Source organism: Bicyclus anynana, chromosome 10 (assembly GCF_947172395.1).
Source record: "Bicyclus anynana chromosome 10, ilBicAnyn1.1, whole genome shotgun sequence".
NCBI lineage: Eukaryota > Metazoa > Arthropoda > Insecta > Lepidoptera > Nymphalidae > Bicyclus > Bicyclus anynana.
In genome coordinates, this window is record NC_069092.1 from 5329071 (window position 1) to 5354135 (window position 25065).

Here is a 25065-nt window from a genome sequence, read left to right on the forward strand (position 1 = left end):
TATTTGTAATGAGTAGTATATCTCTTTGTAATACACCTTGTCAAGTGATATTACCTTGTTCATTTCTGCTGCCTGCTATATTTTCGTCGGAATTATATAAATGCTGATGATATTACAAGCACACCAGTAATTATAAGTTAGGTTGACGAGCACAGGGCAGTGTACTACTGTATCATGTATTTGTCAGTTATACGCGTAGCTTTCCCAATTACTATCGTTAGCATCGCATACCAAAAACATTATTATAGTTCAATACTTATTCTGACAACTATAATTTAACTACAGTAACAACAAAATTATAAAATAATTTCAATACTGTAAAAATAAGTATAAAAAAGGTGCGTAAAAAAGTACTTAAACTCATACGTCGTGACTGAAATTGGTGTTAATTTTAAGAAAAAAAAAACGTCATCAATAGCTATCTTCTAAAGAAAAGGGTTTGAGGTAATTTTATTCATTGATAGGTAGTCAATCCAGTATTTTATGTTACCTATATGTGATTAATCTTATAGATATAATAATAATCAACTGTCAAAAGGCAGTTGATTATTTCATAACTCGTTCTAAATATACATAGCTAATTTAAAAGTTAAAAATCAAACGATATATCAAAAATATTTGTACATTTTAATCAATGAAATGTTGAAAATTTTTATTTAAATAACATTTTTACTCTATTATTAAGAATATTGATTAGAAGCGGAATTCCGTAGGGTTACAGCAGCTCTATATAGTTCCCCGTAGATCGACCGCGTTTCAGCAGCGGCCCGGGCGCTGTTCCATTCATCATTTCCTCCATCCATTCGCCGGGTTAAACACATAAGTGACATTGACGCTTCCAGCGCCACCACAACTTGAGCCCCACCTCGACTTCGTTCACACAAAATCATAAACCGAAATCACATGTTCCAAATAAATCCACAGCTCTCATTAAACTGGCCATCTTGGGACCTGCTTGGGCTACCTACGTCGAGTTAGGTTATAGCCAGGTAAATGACGTTACGTTTTGATTTGTACTGTGACTGACAGGTTCAGTAATGATCTAGATTCGATAGTAACTTGGTCTGAAACATAAATACGAGTAATAGGATGAGAGATGTATTTAAATAGATGAGTTTTAAAACTATTTTTGTAATTCCATTCCATACGAACTGTTTTATATTGATTTTTATGGATTCTTTAAATAACAGATATTTAGTTTTAGGTAGGCAAAGGAGATTTTTCATGAACCTTTTTTAGCTCAGAATCAAAAAAGAAGGATATGACATAGTTTGCTCATTGTAGGTCAATTTGACCTGATTTTTTTTTTTTTTAGAAATGTGATTTTAAGAAGAACCATAGATCACAGGTAGACGTTTTACTGGCATAGATTATTTTACCGGTGACTGAGAGAAGTAAAAAAAATGTCATTCCTAAGTTTGAGGTTTATCCCTCTAGTGACACCAAGTAACATCGTGACGTCTTAAAATGGACGACAGCGTATTTGACGTTTGGAAAAATTAAAAAAATACATAACTTTTAAATCAAGTTTTTTAGAAACTTAACATAAATTAATTATCTATAAACTTTGGAACCTTATTTCAAATAGGTACGTACTATATGAAATTAATATTGTTTATAATAAAGGAGATGGTCCATTTCAGGTCCACTCTTGTACCCCGTATCATTAAAATTTAAAAAATACCAGGATCTTATTAAAATTTACTAAAGTGAATAAATGAAACTAAATAAAAAGAAATAAATAAAATTAAAACCCAAGTTTTTGAGATATACCAAGATGGCGCCCCTAAAGCAACTATATTAAGACAATTGACAGCAAACGTCATATCGATTACTGCATTGAAAACGTCATCAATCCGCCATTCTTACCCTTATTACTTGCATTTCTTGGGAAATATTGAATGTTATTTCGAATGAATTAAAGTAAATTCGTAGATTTGTATAATCAAAAATAGTTAAAAAAAATATTTTCTTTTATTTCCGCTAGGGTACCTACAATGACTGGACCTGGGTTCCATACAATTTTGGACCATCTCCTTTGATATGAGTCAAGTACCCTATTAAACCTAATTAATTTATATTGATATTATTTAAAAGAGACATTAAAAATGTCTACGAATATTTAATTACCCACGTTATCCAATCCCGGTTCATTATCGAGCAGGCTATCTGCTTTCGAACGAGCAGTGGAGCGTTCCTGATAAATGATCGACGCACAATGCGTCCTGCAGATTCTTTTGTCGGACCCTTTTTGTATGGACACTGATGTTTCTGTGACGTCACGTACCTACCTACATAGAGACTAACAAAGAAATCTGGAAAATCCAAAAGTGCACGGTTCCTTAGAACTACAACATATAATTTCGTATCTATTGACCAACATTGGCGTGCACAAGGTTTCTGACTAAAGTGCAATATAGATTCTCAATGAATTCCTAGGGGTAGGCAGTTCATTTTTGCGTCTATGGAGTGCTCGCACTACCTCGTTGGTGCAGTAGTTAGAATATGTGGTTTCTCCCTCTCTTTATAATGTACTAGATGACGCCGCGCGGTTTCACCCGCGTGGTTCCTGTTCCCGTAGGAATACGGAGATTATGGCCCATAGCCTTTCTCAATAGGTTGGCTATTTAACACTGAAAGAATTTTTTAAATTGGATCAGTTGTTCCCGAGATTAGCGCGTTGAAGCAAACAAACTAAAAAACTCTTCAGCTTTATAATATTAGTATAGATATTATAGAGTATACTTTTTTTTTATTTTACTACAATACTTATAGGCACGTAAATAACATAACTACATAATATATTACATATGACATAATTAGTAGATAAAAAATATAAAATAAACATCGCGAGGCGAAATTTATTTCATTATCCATTAAACTTAATCAACAAGGTACTTTCAATTAATTTATTAAAATTACCGTCTAGCACTTTTAAGTTAAATACCTCGTTACTTATCGTAATTATGACGGAATTTATTGCTACTGATAGTGAAGTGCTTTGAATGTTTAAGATCAAAGAACTATTAATAAACATCTGTTCTTCCTTATACGGATAAACTAATAAGGAACTGTTTTTATTATTATTTAATAGTTATGAGTAATTATTTATTTATCTTACTATTAAATACGAACACTAATAGCACAGTAGATTAATAGGTAGATAGATCATCTATCTCGATCTATTACACGATAATTAAACATGTCATGATCTTAAACGCCTATTGTTAAATGGCGATGAACTAAAAAAGGAAAACCTGACTGAGTTTGTTGTGGACTCTTCTCGGACCAAGGCACGTTTGGAACCCTCTTAAATTTAATTTTAAGTTTTCAACTAATTATTATCACCATTATCTTATAATATTAATACTGCTTAATTTACAAGCACTTTCGAAAGGTCATGTACCTTTCGAAAGTGCTTGTAAATTAAGCCTAATTGAAATAAATTAATATTGACTATTGACTAACCAGCTTTGTTGTTTAATTCGAGCAGACAGATACTTAAACAGAGATAGAAAGACTATAGGCCTCATAAAAAGGCTCACAGTATCTCAGCAGACGATGCGACGAGTGAGCTATGCTTGGAGTTTCTCTGCGTGATCGAATCAGGAATGAGAAGATCCGTAGACGAACCAAAGTCATTGACATAGTTTTAAGAGCCGATGGACGTTGGGGTCCCAAAGTGCTGAAATGGAGACCCCGCACTGGAAAGCTCAGTATTGGTCGACCCTTCACCCTACACTAGGTGGACCGAAGACATCCAGCAGAAATTGTATGGAGCCCAGGAGCAGTCATTGTATCTTGGCGGAAATGAAAGAAAATATTTTTCTAGCTATTTTTGATTATACCTACAAATCTACGAGCATACTTTAATTCTTTCGAAATAATATTAATTCTCTCCCAAGAAATGCAACACTAATATGGGTAATAATGGCGGATTGATGACGTTTTCAATGCAGTAGTCGACGTTTGCTGTCAATTGTCATGTCATAGTTGCTTTAAGGGCGCCATCTTGATAAAACTTAAAAACTTGGGATTTAATTTTATTTATTTCTTTTTACTTAGTAAGATTTATTCACTTATTTAGATTTTAAAATCCTTGTATTTTTTAAATTTTAATGATATGGGGTATAAGAGTGGACCTGAAATTAATAAAAGGAGATTTAGCTTGATCGGAAATAGAACATTTTCCTTTATATATCTATTAACATGCACGGTCTTATGTTGAATATTAGATAATGTACGTACTATTCAGATTCAAAGCATTAAACCAAGGTACCTACAGCGTATTCAAATAACCATTAGAAGGTTTCTTTTGATCAAGTTCCAACGGCACCTCGTTCGACGTTAGGATTAATTAGAGCTGCCATTCAAACTGACTATTCACCGGATAGCTTATTATGAATAAAGCAAGAATTTTAAATCCTTAATCTATATTACATTACAGGGCAACGCTCTGATTTCTTTTCATTTTTTACTGGCCACTGGCCTCCTCACGGGTAGATAACAGAATATGCTATGTAGATATAAACGGTAGCATTTTTAATCAGTTTAATAAGGTATAGGTCGTCATCAACCCATATTTGGCTCACTGCTGAGCTCGAGTCTCCTCTCAGAATGAGAGGGGTTAGGCCAATAGTCCACCACGCTGGCCCAATGCGGATTGGCAGACTTCACACACGCATAGAATTAAGATAATTCTCTGGTATGCAGGTTTCCTCAAGATGTTTTCCTTCACCGTTTGAGACACGTGATATTTAATTTCTTAAAATGCACACAACTGAAAAGTTGGAGGTGCAACCCCGGACCGGATTCGAACCCAAACCTTCCGAAATCGGAGGCAGAGGTCATATCCACTGGGATATCACGGCTATATAAGGTATAGGTACTATATCTTAATATTATAAATGCGAAGGGTCATTCATTCATCACAAAATCTCGAAAACCGATTGACGTACAAAGATGAAATTTGGCAGGGAGGTAGTTTTTAGATAGTAGACGTCCGCTAAGAACGGATTTAGCGACAGGGCCGGATTGAGGAGATCTAAATATTATATTTAACATTTTACGCATCCACAGTAAGAGCAAAAAGACATGTCATGCTATTTTAAGTCTCATCATGACAATATTAATTAATAGCCTATTTAAATGGCAAGGCAGAAACCTCCTCCTGTAGGAGATGATGATGATGAAGATGATGATCGTTATTAGATGTTAATTATACTGACCAGACCGATGGCTTAGCGTAGGTACACCACCAACTTGCTAACACCGAGCTCCTTATAACAATTTCTTAGTAAATCGGAACATTTGCATCGCGGCACGATCCAAACTGATGGAACGTGCGATGCAAGAACCAGTTCATGACTAAGGGCCCCGTATGGGTTCGAAACTAGTCGGGCATACTCCAACCTAATATCACGTGAGTTTTAGCCGTGTTTCATTATCAATTAACGTGAATATCACTCACGACGGTTTAAATTCTATCGTTTGAATCGAAACATCCTACATCCAAAGTCTGGCCAAGATTAAAACCCAGGATAGTCGTCTAACGTGGCAGTTATAATACATAATATCATGTTTAAATTTATAATAAAGGTAAATAATGTAATTAAATTATACTAAAAGTTATTTCAAAATTATATAGGTAAATATTGTCTTATACCAGAAATTACGAAGGTCTACGTAAAAACGCATTTTACAACAAAATTAATTTTTATTTTTATATTTTTAACAAAATCTTAGCTGCGATTAAATGATTTGAGCAATTGTTTAATCCGCAAATATAACGCTAATTAAGGAAACGCGATTATGGAGCTTTTACTGTATAATTTCCATTTACATACTATATCCCCAGTAGCTTCGCGGCAACCTTTCGAAAAACACCTTGAAAGATCGATATTCAAGCTAAAGGTCTGGTGACTGGAGATATGCTTCCTTATGACATCCCGTATAAAATATTAATAATATAGGTACGTTGTATAGATACTTGGAGAATGGAAGCTCTGGACCCTTGAAACCTGCGTCCTCCAAAGCGACTTGGTCAAAACTCCAAAGTTGACCTCCGTACTAAACTATTTTGGGAACATGGCCTGCCAACTTTTAGCCGAGGAATGTCTGGCTAACACAGACTGTTATTCTGACTGTTTTGTTAGTAAATGATATAGACTTAAACGCTTTGAAGAACGTAGTACCTGTATGACTACAATTTTAATTTATAAATAAACAATTTAAGTAAAACTTTTCACATACCTGGGTTATCAGTCTACATACCTTCGAGTACTTTTATATTGTTGCTATTTTTACATGCCCCAAAACTTGTATGAAGTAATTTAACACTTTCTATATAATATTTTAGTTTTAATAGACTTTAAATAAACGTTTCAATAAAAATAAACAAAATTCAGTATAAACACAAGCAGCCATCTTGATTGAATGGTTGTAACGCATGCGCTTTACGCGTCAACGTACAAAATAGGGGATGACAGTATTGCGTCTTTTTCTAACTAAACAAAAATTATGATTGCATCTCTTTCTATCACGCTATTGTCAAAACGCATAAGGGTCGAACTTAAAGCTTTTGTTAACCTAGGTATAGCGTGAAGTTAGCTGCGGCTGTGTTTATTGAAACTTTATCCAGGTCGCCGAAAAAGTTTTATTCGTGAGACTTCAGATTTTTCTTTATATAAGAAAATGTAAGACATAACCTAAGCATTGTATAAATAAAGTTAATAGTACTTACCTGTACAAGCATAGCAATAGAATTTCAGTCATCAAGACATATTTAAAGCAATAACGTCAAAAATTTCGTCAAGTTATGAGAGCTTTTAAAATTAACTAATTATAATTTATAATTAAAATTTACTAATAAACTTATAATTAAAATTAACTAATAAACTTGTTTTTTTTCGTTACACTGTAACGGAGAAGGAAAAACGTCGTGAGGAATCCTACATACCTGAGATTATTTTTATTCTACGTGTGCCAATCCGCAATGGGCCAGCGTTGTGGACTAAGGCCAAACCCCTCTCATTCTGAGGAAAGACTCGTGCTCAATAGTGAGCCTATATACTACCTACACTACTACTAAATACTGAACTCTATCATGTTCATGTATCAGGAGCTGTGGCGTGCATAAGGTTGTCGACCAGGGTATGCGCTAGTAATAAAATTAAGCAAACTGGAAAAATCTGTATTTAATATGCACTAAGAAGACAACTCTTAGGGTACTTTAATGCATGTATGCACTCCACTGACCAGGAGAGATGACAATCAAACGCAAAATTTACGTTGCATAGCAAAAGTTAAATACCTCTGTATTTCCGAATTCAGGTAGCCAAACCTTTAACAAGATTACTAAGCAAATTCGGTGTTAAACACCTAAATCCAATAACCAGTCAAAATATGTCAAAACTCCCTTCAACATTGACGCTAACAATAAATCCCCTGAGGCCGATACACTAAGTGTTGACTCACTGTATTTAAGTTTTAAGCCCTTTTTAACTAAGCAAGAAAGGGTTGCGATCGTGCAAATAATGTCATTGTTATCTGTAAACAATATCGATGGCATTTTTAGTGCTTTGTGCTTGCCGCGGTGAAAAGAGATAGGTTAGTTGGGTAAACATCGTAGGTAGGTTATAGGTACTAAACCTATAGTCAATTTATTTCAGGACGTTCGTTTTGATTTATATGTACTCCTCTTATAATAAATCGATGGTACTAGTGGTAAGATGGCAGTAGGTTAAATAATTTATTTGAAAATGTTTCTAAAGCTTTACACACCAACGCAGTTGACAGATAACTGTTAATGTGTAGCTTTCCGGGACGATGTCGTGCAGGAAACGAAAGGGGTGTGGATTTTCATCCTCCTCCTAACAAGTTAGTCCGCTTCCAACTTCGATTGAATCATCACTTACCATCAGATGAGATCGTAGTCAAGGGCTAACTTGTAAAGAATAAAAAAAACTAAATGTCATAAGATCTTGCTGATAAAATTAGTCGAAAACCTAAAATAAAAGCAATATGGGTGCCAAACGCTCCTTAGTCCGAGAAGAGCCTACAACAAACTCAGGTTTATTTGACATATACGAATAGTTGTGCTGTCGCACTTTTTGGTATCTTTAACCGTTTACGCAGCGCACGCAACGGATGCTCTTAAAAATAAATTTAGTTTCCTAATTTTGCTTGATGCTCCTATTACTTGTTGTGTGTAGCATGTAAGTATAGTGTGTGACTTACATTCACAAATAACATGGCTATTTATTAATATTTTTTTTAAATTCCGTTTAGTAGATCCACAGATTAGTAATACAACCTAACAAACACACAAACTCCCATACGTTATCTCTATGAGATATTAGTATTAGTATCTAAATATTTAAAACTCAAAGGTGACTGCCTGACTTAGTTATCTATCAACGCACAGCAAAACCACTGGACGGATCGGGCTGAAATTTGGCATGCATGTAGATGTTATGACGTAGGCATCCGCTAAGAAAGGATTTTATTCAATTCTACCCCCAAGGGGGTAAAATAGGGGATCATTTGGCTGAAATTTGGAATGAAAATTGATTTTACTCCAGATTAACACATATACTACTTTTCATCCCGGAAAAATCCGTGGTTCCCGCGGGATTTGTGAAAAACTTAATTTCACGCGGACGAAGTCGCGGGCCTTCGCTAGTATAATATAAAAGGTATTGAATAAGAAAATACAAGTTAATCCAAATCTCCCTCTCATTTATTAGCGCCTTTATAATTGACTAGAGAAGTACAAAAATAAATAATCAACCATAATAATCAAGAAATCAAACATAGTTGATAATATTATAAAATCATAGCATGTAGTAATTAGGTTTATTATAAAATCACCTTCACACTAGTTTATTATACATCCGTTCACATGCATAATATTGCAAACACAACGTAGACATCACGACAATCGCAACGCACAATGCTTGTCGCGGCGTCTACACTGCGAAATGTATTTAAAGAACACATACGTTAGGAGAATAAAGAAAAGTTGCCAGACTAAACAGGCTATAAGACAAATTATAAAAGTTCTCTGTCTAATAATATTATTGTCTAACTATAAACTATAGGAACTGGAAGTGTATGTCTATACACTATTATTTACATAATTTACTTTACTATACTTACTAGTATTAAAGCATTATCTACATGTTTTCTAGTAATCTATATATTGTTATGATCAATTTGAAGTATGTTAACAATTTACTTTTATTCTACTTATCTATTAAAACTACAGTACAATACTATTACACATTACAATAAAATCAATGTTTAAAGTATGAGATAAATATTTACTCTTTTTTTAAGATAGATATGTAAGCCATTATTTTACATGTAAATATTACCTTTGATTGTGAGCTTGTTCTAAATATGTATTAGATATTCTATAAAATAATAACAAACTGTAAAGTTTAGATATTTACAAGTTACAGGTCAACAACTAAAACTATACAAGATGTATAGGTAAGTACAGGTTATTATGGTTACCTATACATCTTTAGTTAAATAGTTGCTAAGAATATTTGCCATAATTATCTTTCTTGGTTCCGAACGTCCGAGAATAAAAACGGAACAGGATCACTCGCGTCTCTGTCTGTACGTCTGTCATAGTCAACTATCTTTAGTACGCCCAATATCCCGTTTCCCTCAAAGTAGTCAAAGAGACCTCACTCAGTTTTTAGACTAATTTCAGGGATTGGGTATTGTCGAACTGACTCCTAACATATTAGGAGAAGGTACGACAATTGACCAGCTGGTTAAGTACATTTGTGTGGTCACATTTTTGGCATCATACCACCATATGAAGGCATTACGCAATTTTGGTTTAAATTTCCTGTCAAATGAGCCATATTTGCTAAAGGACCGTTATGCAGATGATAATTAGGGCTTGGATACTCTGCAAATCCAGGCTTAGGCATTTGTTGCTTGAAATCTATAAAATCAGGAATGTTAGATACTTTGGTTGCTGTTAAATCTTCAGTTCCATATGGGTCAGGGGATGTTGAAAGTTTCCCATCCTTTTTTGCTTTCATTCTTCGATTTTGAAACCATATTTTGATTTGCCTCTCAGTTAGTCCAAGTGCATGAGATACCTCTATTCTACGCCGTCTTGATAGATACTTGTTGAAATGGAACTCCTTTTCTAATTCAAGTGTCTGATATCTCGTGTACGTTTGTCGAGTTCTTTTTGATCCTTCCTTTTTGTCTTCACCTGTAACACAAAAAACATAAGGTTAATAAAGAATTTAACATTTTTTAATATGAATTTTATAAAAGAACTTTTAAATAAATTTGTACATACCACCAACGTTTTTCATCCACGGATAAAATCCTTGTACTTCTGGTACAGCGGCCATTTTGTTGTCGGCATAATCCTCATTGTCCCCGACTGCATCGACCCTCGTCATTGCCTGACAGTTCTCAGATGCATCCGATGACTTAGCGCCTTCGCTTGCATTCGGCGCCCCACCCATACTGTGCTGATCCTTAGTTTTCGTGTGTCCATCCAAGCCGCTTTCATATTCGCCATGAAATTGCAATAAATTGCTTTCAGTCTCAACCGCAGTGCCATTAGTTTTTATCCAATCTTCCGTTTCATTAGCACGATACGTCATGCGTTGCATCACTTCTTGTGTGTAGGATTTATCATATTGCAGTCTTTTCATATTTGCTTTAGTTAAGAGAGCTCTTAAATTAGGAGAGTCATCTTCCTCCGGAGATTTGACAGCACTTGAAGCACTTTGAGGGGATCCATAGTTTGTATCTGGTATGCTACATTGGCTAGGTGAATTAATAGATCTCACATCCTCTCCTTTGACATCTGACCCGGATCCGTTTGTTATTGTTTGAATACCTTGTTCATAGCTATAATTATCGTAATGTTGTTGAGTGTAAGCATGCATTTCTCGCCATTTATTTACCATATCCATATTTTTTTGCTCACCGTCTGAGTAGCAAGGATAGTTTGGCCAATTCCCAGGTTCAGTTTTCACAATTTTATTACTAGCACTGGATCCTAGAGATCTGTTATTGTAATATTCACTTGAATAATCACTGTTTTGTGGATAAAAGTTGCTGTGGTAGTTATAAAAGTTTGGATTCACTGGATACTGATAACCGTAAGGCATTTGTCTCGCAGTTTGACTATTAACAGGGGCACTATTGTTCCACATATCACTTGCACGATTTGTAGTGGCTGAAGTCATATTTATAACACTGTTTACACTTTTAACAGACTAGAGAACACTGACATTTGACTGCGTGGGCGACGATGATCCGTCTGCTAGGTTGACTGCGAATCGAATGCAGTAAGTGCCAGAAAGCGACCCTAACAAATGTAATACTTTTATGTGACCTAAAAAAATTTGGGGTACTTTCAACAATAGCGTCGCCATTGTCCCTCTACAAAGTTGTAAAACTGGATTTTGCGTCCTGCTCTAAAGCTACCGCTACCCGTTTGATGTAATGCAACAAAAAGAGACAGAAATATTTCTTATTTTAGGGGAATATTTCGCAAATGCCCTATGAATGTTTACAATGCCAATATTTCCAATATGCTTTAGCTGTGTGCGTGCATGTAGATGCGAGAAAATCATTGATTGAATCTCGATAGTGTGAGTATGAGAGGGTGGAATAGATTGATTTTATTCCATTATTGGTTTAGTGTAAAGCCGCGTATGTGTGTCACTGTGCTGAATTAGCTATTGCATTTTATACAGAGTGATCTTTTTTGATACGCTTGGAGAGCTTTTTTCTACAATTTTAAATAGAATGAATATAATTTAATTAGTTATTAATTAAATGATTATTATTAATGAATAGAATTTAATAATTTCGTTTTATCCGTAAGATCCTAAGCTAACGGCAGGACATCCCCTAAAACTGATCGAGTGTTGGTCGCGATGTGCATGTCATCATGCATGCATTGGATGGTGAGTGGTTAGCTTAAAGCCACTGGACTATTAAGTATTCATACCGACTCATACCACTTGAATCAAACTAAAGTATGCAATATTTCAACATAATTGATATTTAATTTCATCTTATTATAAATAATTGAAATTAAGTAAAATTTAACAGTTTACATGGGTATTTCACGCAATAAACAGAAAAGGACTGAACAAATTTGAATGAAACAATATGATAATACCTGAAATCTAAATCAATAAAATTAAAAGAAATGGTGATAAGTAAAGTCGCAAACTTATAATTAAAACTATGATTCGAAGCACGCCTTGGCCTTGTTTTGGTGTAACAAGAACCCACAACAAACGTAAGCAGGATTTCTTGTTCTATTTTCACCATTTCACAATAGAACCTCTTATTTAAAACTAATTACCTAAGAAATTATAATCATTTACTTATATTATTTATAATATTGTTCTTTGTTCTATAACATATATTTCGGGGAGTGCGCTCAGGAACTGTTTGATTTTGTGCCACCGTCAGGCTTTAGTCCACCACGCTGACTAAATGCGAATTGGCAGACTTCTCACACCCAGAGAATTAAAAAATTCTCAGGTTTTTCAGGTTTCCTTACGATGTTTACCTTCACCATTTGAGACACGTGATTTTTATTTCTTAATATTATGCTCAAAAAAAAAACTTTAAACACACACACTTCGTCTCTCAGTCCTCTTGTATTAACGTTTTACTAACATCCTGTATAGCGTTCGTTGCAGTGCAAGGCACATAACTCATGTTGCAGATGAAACGGGGGCCGCGACAATAGCGCAGCGTGCGGCGCGTGCGTTCGCCGTGCGCCTCGCTCAGACGCGGATTGTGATTCACGCAGTTCCTTGATTGAGATTGTTATTACAAGGTTTTATTTAATTTGCCCTTTTAATCATCATCATTATCAGCCTGAATGCCTCCGTCTTCATCCACCCTTGGACTTCTTGAATACGTTCTTAGCAGACCTCTACTTAGGTACTAAGTATTATAATATAATTCCCTGCCAAATTTTAACTTTAACCCACCTCACTCCAATGCAAGTTCACAGACATAAAGTGATAATGTAAAGCGCAGTGTACAGAGTATGCGCCTCGCTTAGACGAGAATTGTTGTTCATGCAGTTCCATTCCTTGATTGAGATTGTTATTACAACATTTTATTAAATTTGCCCTTTTAGTTGTCATTATTATCAGCCTATTTAGCCAGCCCATTACGAGACCACGCTTCCCATAGGAGAGTTAATTTGGAGCTTAGACCCATCACGCTCCAATATAGGTTCACGGGACCAAAGTTATAGTGGAAAACATAGCGTACAGCGCGTCTGTCTCGCTCAGACGCGGATTGTGAATCTTGCATTTCCTTGATTGAGATTGTTGTTGCTAGCTATTATTTAATTTGCCTTTTTAGTACTATCAACTAAAAAGAATACCTATTAACTATATTTTAACGCCCCACTACAAAACCAGGCCTCCTCCTCTATAACCCTTCTCTCTAAGAGGGGGTTATGGAGCTTTCTTTTTGCTTAAACATATAGCGTCTACCCTATTAGCTTTTATTTTAACGAAATAATAGGTAACTATTTAGTATAGAACTCCATACCTACGTTGAAAGAGCAAGTCACGCCAACTCCGCACTATCGGGGGTCCAATAGTAAGCCGGGGTTCACACTCGTGACATGTGGGTTCTTTGTCGCGCACCTCCCTTACACATCTGTTGGTCGAACGCCCACCAACAATATGTGCATTGTGCACGTAACTTTATAAGTCACATAAATCATTTATGTAACTTTTCTACTGCTTTGATTTGTAACTATTGGGTTTTCTAACTAAACACAGACAATATCAATAATAATTTTATTATTTAAACACTAATATTATAAAGAGGTAAAGTTTGTGGTGTTGTAGGGGGTAATTTTTGGATTTACTGAACCGATTTTAAAAATTAATTTACTAATATTAAACCACGTTATTTGCGAGTATAGGTTGTGTTTTATACCCATATTCTCACGGGAACGAGAACAACGCGGGTGAAAGCGCGTAGCTAGTGAAACTAATGACTGTTATCAGTTTATTTTTATTAAGATATTACAAGATCCTTTTACGCTAACCCAGGCGTCTGTGAATCGGACCAAGGCGCGATTGAAACCCTCACAACTCTAATTTTAAGTTTTCGGTTTTCCTTATCACCATAATAACATACCTGACATTTCCAAAGTGTGAGTAAACTACGCTCATTTGAAATAAATTAAATTCGAACTGGCTAAATACTTTAGTAACTATAAATCATAAATTTTTAAATATAAATTGTCAGGACTTAGGATACAAATTACTAACCAAATGTTATTTTTAACTTTCCATTCAACAACATGTTAGGAAGATACCTGGGTTTTAACTTTATTACGGTAGCAAGTGCTACTATTTTTGTAACATGATAGACAGCTACTATGCTGTCGGAGAACAGGAGAAAAAGAAAAAAAGTCTAAAAATATTTTACCGAATTTGTACAAAAATTATATCGCGACAGATGTCTGTTTTTTTTCATAAAGGACCCCGTACTGGAGAAAAAGGTCCAAAGCAAACAAGAACTGAAAAGGCCCGCGGTAAAACCGAACACAATATTCTGAATAAGCCATCGATTGATTTCGCAAGATTAATGGTAACATATTGTCAGCGACACAGTATAGCAGAAAATGTTAGCCCAATATGCTGCGGCAAACTATGCTTTATGTTAATATAAATAAGAGTCAATTATATCAATTTTTGAAACCTTTTTGAACTGACAGAGCAATGAATGGTGTTTGCTGTTTTTATTTTCCAATCCAGATAACATTATTCATTATATTCCAGTAGTAAAGTTTAATATCGCACGATACAATTACTCACATAGAACTTTACGATAATTAGATATTTAATTCAATAGACTGGAATTCGGTGTGAAATTAAAATGAAATTTCTATTTGTGCGCCACGACATAAGGTGTATCATATCATATGGAACTATGGCAATAAAATATCAATAGATAAATATTTATTTAATTTTACGGAATTATATTTACTCAATGAATTTTTGTGAATAGTTGTAATTGGTTACGTTTAAAATAAAATATTTGTCAATATGATGATAAATTAATATAACATATACCATAAATTACTATTTAATTAGCTAAACCCTAGTTAGCTTACCCATTATAAAATTAAACTGAAATATTATACTTACTGGACAATTATAGTTTAAACGTTTAAATATTATAAGCAGCCAAGGTACCTACACAGATCGACTAAAGAAAAAGTTCAATTAAAATTTTAAGGTGTACTAGAAGCAGGACATGCTAAAAGTTAGACACGCCTATCTTCCTATATTTCTCTTTCATTTATACGTCGAACATTAATTGCGGATAAAGAAGGGAATTTTCTTATAAAAATTCAAAAAACTCAAAAAAATAGATCTTTAGTTACCAGGTAATACCTGTAATATTAAGTTACTTTCACCACTGTGAGGTATTTCTTAGACTTTGTAGTACTATGTAGGTACCTATCTATGTATGTATTTCAAACCTTACAAACAGAAGTCGGCTTGTTTTACATTACAAACAAGTTACTGCTTTATTGGGGCCCTAAAACAATACTTTCTTGTTGGCTCCCGCCGTCTCCTTTGACTGTGCCGCCGTTTGTAACCCGCGTTTTGTTACTACCTGCGTGCGAATTACGAAAACTAAAACCAGTTCCTATTATTATTAATTAGACATGAAAAGCCATAAAAGAGCACTAAGGCCATGGTTTCTCCAAGCGACATTGCTATGATTGGTTGCCGATGAAATAACAGGCACAACTGGCTTATCACCTACTAGCTGACGCCGCCCGGTTTTACCCGCGTGGTTTCCGTTCCCGTAGGAATACGGGGATAATATATAACCTAAAGCCTTCCTCGATAAACGGGCTATCTAACACTGAAAGAATTTTTCAAATCGGACCAGCAGTTCCTGAGATAAGCGCGTTCATTCAAACGAACAAACAAACTCTTCAGCTTTATAATATTAGTATAGATGCCTGACGTTGTAAGGCGTTTTCTTACAACCTGAAACAAAGGTGCTTTAGCACGCGAAGTGATACCAAATCGAGGTGGGCTTCCTGGGTGATAATGCTAGGTATATTATTTAACGACCAGTATCATATTATGTTTAAGATAATGACAAGTAACGACGACTTAACGTTCTCTCCGAGTTTTCCCACCCAAATTCGCGACCAAAACACTATCAGTTTTATCGACCGTCAAGCCGTTAACGCTGCAGGCATGTGAGCTTACTTGAACATTGAGTGAAAACTAGCCACGGCCAATGCCTATCACAAGACCAGACTTAGCCCAGATAAGCCGGAAACTATTTATAATTGTTTTATTTACTTCTAATACCTACTCTTAAAATATTTTTGATAAGGCTTACAGGGAAAAAGCCGTCCTATATATTATATATAGGATGGGTTAGGCCAATTTAGAAAATATAAATTCTTAACTTGACCCGAGCTGAAAATAGAACTCAGGACCTCCCTGGGACAGTTGTTCCATAGAGGTCGTTAAAAGTACAGAGTAAAGAGATGCACCCCTTGAACATTGATAGATAAAACATAACCCCTTTATTTGTGGAATTAACCTTCCTAAGATCCCCGTCATGTAACTTCGTAAGTGAATTTCATACGCTTCAAGTTAACAACTGAATAATTATGTGCGGGGTATTGTTTAACTCCATTATTTTGTCAACTGAACGACAGTTGACAGTTAAAGTGGTAAATTCGAAGATTTATGGACCATACGTTTCGAGAGACGATAGATCTTTACTTAAGAAAGCTGCACAGTGCATATAGTGTACCTAAAGTAAAACGGTTCATTAACTGACTTCAAAAAGGAGGACTTTCTCAATTTGCTCGGCATTTTTTTATGTATGTACACCGATTACTCGAAGACGCCTGGACCGATTTCAAAAAATATTTTTTTTAATTATACATGTAAGAATACCATGCTCACTTGTTTTATTTATTATATTTTTTTTTCCACTGTGTTCAGTACGCACTAGAACTGAACACTGAATCACAACAAAAACGAGTAGTTACTGTAGTTGCAAACTGCAGAAAGATGCTTATGAACGCAAAAACGAAATGAAAAAAAATACTAGGTGGACATAATTATAGTGAAAATAATAATTTAATAATGCACTAAAAATGTATATCAGTCAATTTAAATGCTTAGTATTGTTATTTTTTATTATTTATTTAATCAATAACTACTCAGATTTATGTTATTATCTACTAATTTTTTATAAAAAGAAAAAAAAAAACAATTTATAATGATGTTGTACAGATTGTTTTATATCTTACAGTTGTCTTGTCCCACTCGGCAATATATTATGTCTTAAACAAGACGTATCCGGTATTTTATTGGACTTTATTATTTATGATGCCTGAGTAGGCAGGTTTGCGCTGAAATAAAAAAAAAACAACACAATATCAGCTACTATATATTTGCATTGATTTAAAAGCAAACTTTAAAAAGTATTAAAATTGTTCAAGTCGTTTTAAAATTTTTTCGAATCAAAATTCATTTTTTTCGAGCAAGCACAAAGTTTACAAGCACTTTTGAAAACATATAGGTTGATTATTTGTAAGCCCTCATTCGCACATGAGTTTTTTTAACGGACTTTAAAAAAGACGTGGAAGAGGTCACTATTAGTGATAAGGTCGCCTCTTGCACTGCATTTTATCCATAGTTCTAAGATTTTATGTCTATATATTATATGTTTGTTGCAATAAAGGTATTTAAATAAATAAATAAGACCCTTCGTACCTAATAAAATAAGTTAAATTAGTTAGTATTCAATTAGTTAAAATCACATAGAAGTCTTTCTATTTTCACAACGTCGGTAAAAAAGTTTAAAACATTACTGGTTTATTATTTCTAAAAATACAGAAAGTTCCACCCCGTTCCTCTCTATTGCCAAAACTAATTTAGCAATTGTTTCTGGAGAAAGCTAAAGTAAAGTTTTTGCACATTGTTTTATTTTTAGCAACATCATAAACAGTACCAAAAAAAAAATTAAAATGCCTGCCTGCGAAGCAATAAACTTCCTAAAGAACAGAGGCAATTCAAAAAGAGACAATCGAAGCGGCGACTTTAAGAATATTAGGGAATTGGTACCTACGTAATTTTTTGAGATTACCCTACGAAACAAAATACAAAACAAGATAAGGCGTCCTTTTTAAGTCATTGTTTTTAATACTTTGACAATAATAAGGGCAATGATTGTTTGTATTTTTACGCGGCATGGTGTCTTTGTTGATTTTAAAAATAATAGTTTTGTTTAACATCTTTGTTTTGCTTTTTGAGCTTATACGTTTTACCGCGTAGCTTGTTACTATATTGTAGAAATCGAATCTTAGATATCCATCCGGCATCAACAAAAGATCCTAAAAGTAGGTATATCCTTCTTCACTAACTTGTAGTTGTACCTAATATCATTAAAATGAATTTAGCGCCTTGGGTGCGAAAACTTAACAAACGGGTTGGCAGAAACCTTTTTTTAGCGTAGAGTCCAAACAAACAAACCATAATATCCTATTAAAATTCTACAAAGTCTTCTAGCAAAATCATATAAAGTTTATAAACTTATAAATATTTTGTTCCATGGTAAACTTAAACTAGCTGCAAAAACCATAATATTATGATATTCGGTATATAGCTTCTCTGATAAACATAAGCAAAAAAGCAGAGAAAAGTTATACAAAACAATATTTTTATGCCAGGCAGCAGCAGTCGAGGCCCGAGTCTCAGAGGAGACGCCCTTAGAGAGTCGTTCCGCCCATCTACTTGCTTCTGCCTTCGGGCCCCATCAGGCGATGCTTCTGCGCTCGCCCAAACCCCTCTGTGACGCCGCTGAGATCCCATAAGGAGCCTCCTACGGCACTTACACAATCAGAAAAAAAAAGGGGCAGCAGAATTGAATTTTACTGAGAGTTTACGTATTGATGGTGGTATAGGCAGGGCACATAGTTCGAAAAGCCGATGGCCGTTGGGGACTTGGGGTCCAAGGTGACGCCGCAGTGTCGGTCGACCCCCTACTATAGATTGACCGAGGACATCAAGCGGGATGCAGGGAGCCACTGGATGCAGGATGCGAGACCGTGGTGTTTGAAACTCTATACAAGAGACCTACGCACAGCTGTGGACGTCTATCGGCGGATATTGATGATGACAATGATTATCTATTGAATTCAAAAAAATAATCCTGTTGTTGACAGGTATTCAAGAGCACGAATATTATATTTCCGTATAATTTATAATTCTATATAAATGTATAAATCTATTTCACTTTGTTACGTATGTGAACATTTCGGTTGTTATCTAAACATACAAACGAACGTGTTGCGGTGTCCGCGAGTGACTAAACCTGGTTTAAGCAAACAAACAGAGCCGGCCACTGCCGTAATCTCTCGCTGCGGCATTATGCTGTGATAACATCGTAAAGCTCGACGTACACTGAAGATATTTTGTTCCAGTTCTAATCCTCAGTAGTAGGTACATGATGTGAAACACAACACATTTATCTTAGAGAATATTTAATATATTTTAATTATGACCAATATTTACTACTACTATTCCCCTCCAACTAGTCGGAAAATACTGTGTAATAGGAGGGCGGTAAGTTTAGCAGGCAGGGATTGATCCACGACTTCTCCATTATGAGACCGGCGGTTTACCGTAAAACTTATGAGACATTGACACACATACACAGAGCTGTGCTTGAGTGCTATGAAGCGTAAACGCGTATGTGAAAACTGAGTGAGAAAGACATTTTGCGTTTATCCAATCGTATCGTAGAGATGCCAAGGTATAATTATCTAGATATGCGTAATTAATTCTTGGGTGGTTCTGCAACTTTTTTTTTGATATCACTTTAATGCCATTACTAGAATTGAAAGAAGCGGCGTATTAGTCAATCAAAAACAGATAAGTCTATAGTCAGAGAGAGAGAGACTCGTGAATATTATAAAGTTACATAGTGCGGATGACAGTTCATTTCACTTGAAACTTTGTTGCGATTCACGACAGTATTGCGTATTAGGTTAAATAAACATTCTTAAGTTATAAAATTTACCCAGAAATAAAATTAATACCTATAGTCGGACATAAAAAAATATCCTATACTAAGCACTTTATAATTATGTATATCAATATATGTCACGTCAGGTAGTATCTACATACGTACTACATTACTTCACTGTCCGTTTCTCTTTAGTTGCCCCTCACTGCACAATCATTAATCAGAGCTTCGATTCTGGACTCACAATGGGGAATGTTCAGAATGCCGCGTGCGATCCATTAGAATAACAATAATTACTCTTCCATTTGGAACATCATAAAGAATATGCTCAAAATGAAAGATTAAAAGTCAAAAATTAACGATCAAAATTCCGGTGTGCAAAATTTTCGTGTCACGGATTATATTAATACATACTAAACTAGCTGACCAGCTATCGCACTTCGTATAACCTGATATAACCGAAGTGGTAATTCCATGTAAAATTTCCAAACTGTTTTTTCGACATTTTTGTTTTTTTTTTATTTTGTTTATTTTTTTAATTATTTTCGTGTTTTTGCGACTATAACAAACGATTATTATTTACAATAGTGCATCAAATCGCAGGGCGCTAGAAACTTCTTATATTATAATGCGTTTTTGCTCTACACACGTGATTAAGTATGAGGCTTGGTTGACTATTTATAAATAATCAAATCAAATCAAATCAAAATTCATTTATTTCAAATAGGCTCTTTCGAAACGTCAGGTAATAATATTAAACTTAAGATAATGGTGATAATAATTATTCTAACACTTAAAATTAAGGTTACGAGAGTTCCAAAGCGCCTTCCTTCTGGTTCTTCTGGTCCGAGAAGAGCTTACAACAAACTCAACCAGGTATATAGCAATAGTATTTCCCCACACGAGATCCCAAATAACTTTACTTTTACGTTTTAAAGATAGTAGTTTTAACATATAAGTATTGAAATACTTCAATGTATACCTGACTATTTCTGCGTATAATAATAATCATACAAGCAATAATATTATTGGATCAAATAAACAGTTTGATTTGCGCTGAAGAGTGTATCAGACATTGTTCTCAAACGCCAGAATAAATATCTAAAACAGTGGTGAAACAATTCAAGAGCAGTAAATCAGAATTGCTGAAGTAGAGACAAGCTGTGCGTGATTCTAAACAAAACACGGCGGACGAGAACGCTCCAAGAAAAACACCGGTCGACTGATTTACGAGACAATATTATTTGAGAAATGTAGCCAAGAATAAAATTAATCACGAAAATATGAGATTAACAGAGATTTGCATTCGAAACTCCGGATATACTGCGAGAGATATGTTTATTTGGGTGCTTATCTACGTGTGATTTTCACACTGTTATTTTGGTACTAACACTAAGGAAAATCGGTATCTATACTGTTTGTAAAATAGCTTGTCTGTAGAAGAAATATCTATTTTTATTCAAAAACAAGTTAATCCAGAACTGAGATCTCATCTGATATGAAGTGATGTTGCGATAAGATGGCCTCCGTGGCGCAGTGGTATGCGCCGTGGATTTACAAGACGGAGGTCCTGGGTTTGATCCCCGGCTGCGCTGATTGAGGTTTTCTTGGTCCAGGTCTGGCTGGTGGGAGGCTTCGGCCGTGGCTAGTTGGTAACTACCCTACCGACAAAGACTTAACAATTTTGCCCCCTTCCATCTTAGACAGCATCATCACTTGGATTGTAGTCAAGAGGTAACCTGTAGAGAATAAAAAAAAAGTTTTGTAAAATAGCTTGTCTGTAGAAGAAATATCTATTTTTATTCAAAAATAAGCCATGACTACGATCTCACCTTATAATATGTGACGTTGCGATATGGTAGAAACGGGCTTAGTTGGAAAAGGCTTAGGTTTATCTTATAGAGTTACCTACTAAGAGGGTTAAGGGTTATAATTTAGGTTTATTCTAACTATATCTCTGGTGGTATCTACATCGTACCAGAACGCTAAATCTATTCGCGGAATGTCCTTTAACACTATAACATACTTCCAGTACATTGCCTGTTGCTTTCGAGGCGAATGTTAAAAAGTATGCTAAAGCTTTTCTTTCAAATATGGAATCAATGTATGGAATTAATTATTCTTTTAAATCGTAACGCCACCTGCAGGCGGACTGTGCAATAAATATGGAAGTGAACCTGCGACCAGCGAGCGAGCACTGACGAAGACGAATCGAGTGCCCGATTGAATCGTCCTGTTTTTTCCGTATCCATATCATGGCTGTTTCATGTATTGGAAATATAGATGGTATGGAGTCGAATATATTTAATTTTGTGTGTGTTTTTCCTTAAATTCCTTCATAAACTAAAAGTTATGATACAATTTATTTTAAAAATAATTTTTGAATACTTTTTTATTAATTTTAATAAAAATAATAATTTGTTTAATTTTTTTCGATGTACCTACCTACTGAATGATTTTTATTTTTTTAAGAATATTTGCCATATTTTATTTAATACTTATGCCCGATATTCCCATCCTTTCCGCTTCAATATTAGTCGTAAAGACACTGTGTTACGTGTGTCCATTTAGTATTAACGACTGTTTAATGGTCTATGGGCTTGTATATTATACTAGATGATGTATTCAGTGTAGTGTAGGACAATACTCCAATGGGCGGGAATCGAACCTATGACATTATCTTATAGGTAGGTACATAAAACTAGGTTGAGTTAGTTGAGTTTGTTACCATAGAATTGTGGTTCTTAGATTGATCCTACGTTGTTGAAAAGCTATCAAAGAAAATTCTGTCGTCTCTAATTTCGACTATACTTTACACATATTAAAATTACCAAATCAAATTAATGAATTTCAAAAATATTGTATAGCCTGGTATTGATTTAAAATACCAATTCACTTGAGAACCTACTCCTTTTTGAAACCGGTTGAAAATAAAATTAAATTAGAGCACAATTTCGACTCTACAGATGTTTCTTTGCACTATCGTAAATGGGGGTTGCAGAAACCTTGGCGGGCCTATGAAAATGATATCAGGGCCGACATAGGAATACACTTAATGTTTCTCTTCTATTCGCGATATCTTCACTATGCCGCGGTACGTAGTTGTAATCAATCATGTTTTATATGGAGACATTTCTATGGAGATACATCTATACTTATAGTCTTAAGTTTCCTGTTTATCTTTATATTTATCTACGTAATTAATGGAATAAAAATAAACAAGAATAAACAGAAATAGAATAGAATAATTATAAACAAGTTTAAAACGCATTTAAAAAAAAGTTTTGTGATTTTTAAACTTTGGGATGCGAAAGGCATCAAAAATGACATAGGTGGGTAAAATGGCACATGTGTTTTGCTACGGCACTATATACGAGTATGTACCTAATTACTCGCAGTAACATTTCCTTAGATTGTTGTTAAAAAGTTCATTATCATTGGCCTATTTGAACCGATTTTGCTGAAATTAAAACGAAGATAAATATTAATCCGGTAAAAATCCATGGTTTCCACGGAATTTGTGAAAATCTGAATTTCACGCCATCGAAGTCGTGGGCGAGTAAGCAATAAAAATAACATTAAGAAACTTAAGTTAACTCATCCCATATTTTTGTAAACCTATTTGTCATGTATAGCCTCAATAGCTCAACGGTAAGAGCGGTCGGACTCATCACCGAGGGGTGGTGGTTCGATCCCGGCCCCGTTGGTCTATTGTCGTACCCACTCCTAATACAGTCTTTCCAGACTAATTGGAGGGTAATGGGAATATTGATCATATTTAAAAAATATGACAAATATTCTTTTAAAAAAAAATGTATGATAATAGATGGCAAAGAATTTTGCACCCTCCTACTCACCTCTTATATTTTAAATGCGATTATAGTATTTTGTATGAAAGAAATTAATAAATTGTTAAACATTTGCCGGGTCAGATGGTATCTTATAATATTGACGTGACAAAAGTAATCAATGAAGCACAATCATTATTCAAAACAAAACAGTGTAAACTTAAATTTTTCGCACAAAAGCCTTCGACGGGGAGTGGTTTTCACAAACACGGATTTCCAATTAAGCTAGCGGCTGATTGGCAGGTCGTTAGTCAACGTTGAGCTGAATGTGGCTCCACTCGCTGCTGCTTATTGAACACTGATACTGAGGAACGTCGACGTGGATTACCTATTCACTTATTCTCGATTGATAAAGCTACTCGTACCCAAGTATATGCTTAAACCCCTATAGCATTGACTGTCACGTTGAGGTACTTTTGTATCATTGAATGTCTCCTTAGTTCAGTGGTTACTGGTTAGTATATGCCTAGTTTGGCTATGGATCAAGAAACTTAACATGAGAAGGTAGTTTTAAAGTCTATTTATTAGACTACCACAGATCTATAGTAGCCAGTCCTACTGATGTTTTTCACTTGGTTGCTAGGAAAATAGAAGTTATGACTAATTCACTCAGTCTTGTTTAAAATGCTTCATTGGTTGAGTGGTTAACAGTATGTGGTATACCGTAACATTATCATAAATTTTAGGTTCAAGTCCTGGGCCGGACTGAGGAAATTTATTGGCAGGTGGTTACTATACGTTTTGTGGCTTCACTCCCTGCTTGCTTATTGAACCTATATTCACTTACTCGTATTCTTGATTGATAAAGCTATCGGAATGTGCTTCAAATTTCTTTTAATAGTATTGACTGTCTATTTGGTTAGTCAGCTACTTGACTGGCTAAATTTTTTGGGCAAGAGATCAAGAAAAGTAAGACTGAATGGGTTAAGAACAAAGAGTTGGTATCCAATAAAGAACAATTTACTAACAATGCGTTTTTTAGACTAGTAGAAATAAAACCTCACAAAGGGTTGAAATTAGACAAATGACCAAAATAAATAAGCAAAAAAGATATAGAATACATGATAATATATTAAGCTTTTTGCTCAATTTCTTATCGCTTTTAGATCGTAGCTCATCTACCTACACCATGCATGTTTAATAAACT

General features: G+C 34.8%; 1 protein-coding gene across 1 annotated transcript; it reads right to left on the bottom strand.

Annotated features, from left to right (window-relative positions):
• Positions 1-8718: 8718 nt before the first annotated feature.
• Positions 8719-11348, bottom strand: LOC112057778 (homeobox protein Hox-B5a). Its single transcript, XM_024098319.2, has 2 exons — positions 10334-11348; positions 8719-10243 (listed from the first exon to the last, which is right to left on the bottom strand). Exons 1-2 carry the CDS (start codon positions 11235-11237, stop codon positions 9807-9809), a joined length of 1341 nt encoding a protein of 446 aa, XP_023954087.2. The 5' UTR covers positions 11238-11348; the 3' UTR covers positions 8719-9806.
• Positions 11349-25065: the final 13717 nt, after the last annotated feature.

Bases quoted from the DNA above. Each gene is read 5' to 3' on its own strand.
- LOC112057778 (XM_024098319.2), bottom strand. From the start codon at position 11,237: ATGACTTCAGCCACTACAAATCGTGCAAGTGATATGTGGAACAATAGT. The intron at 10,244-10,333 runs GTATGTACAAAT...TTTGTGTTACAG, and splicing joins GTGGATGAAAAACGTTGGTG to GTGAAGACAAAAAGGAAGGA.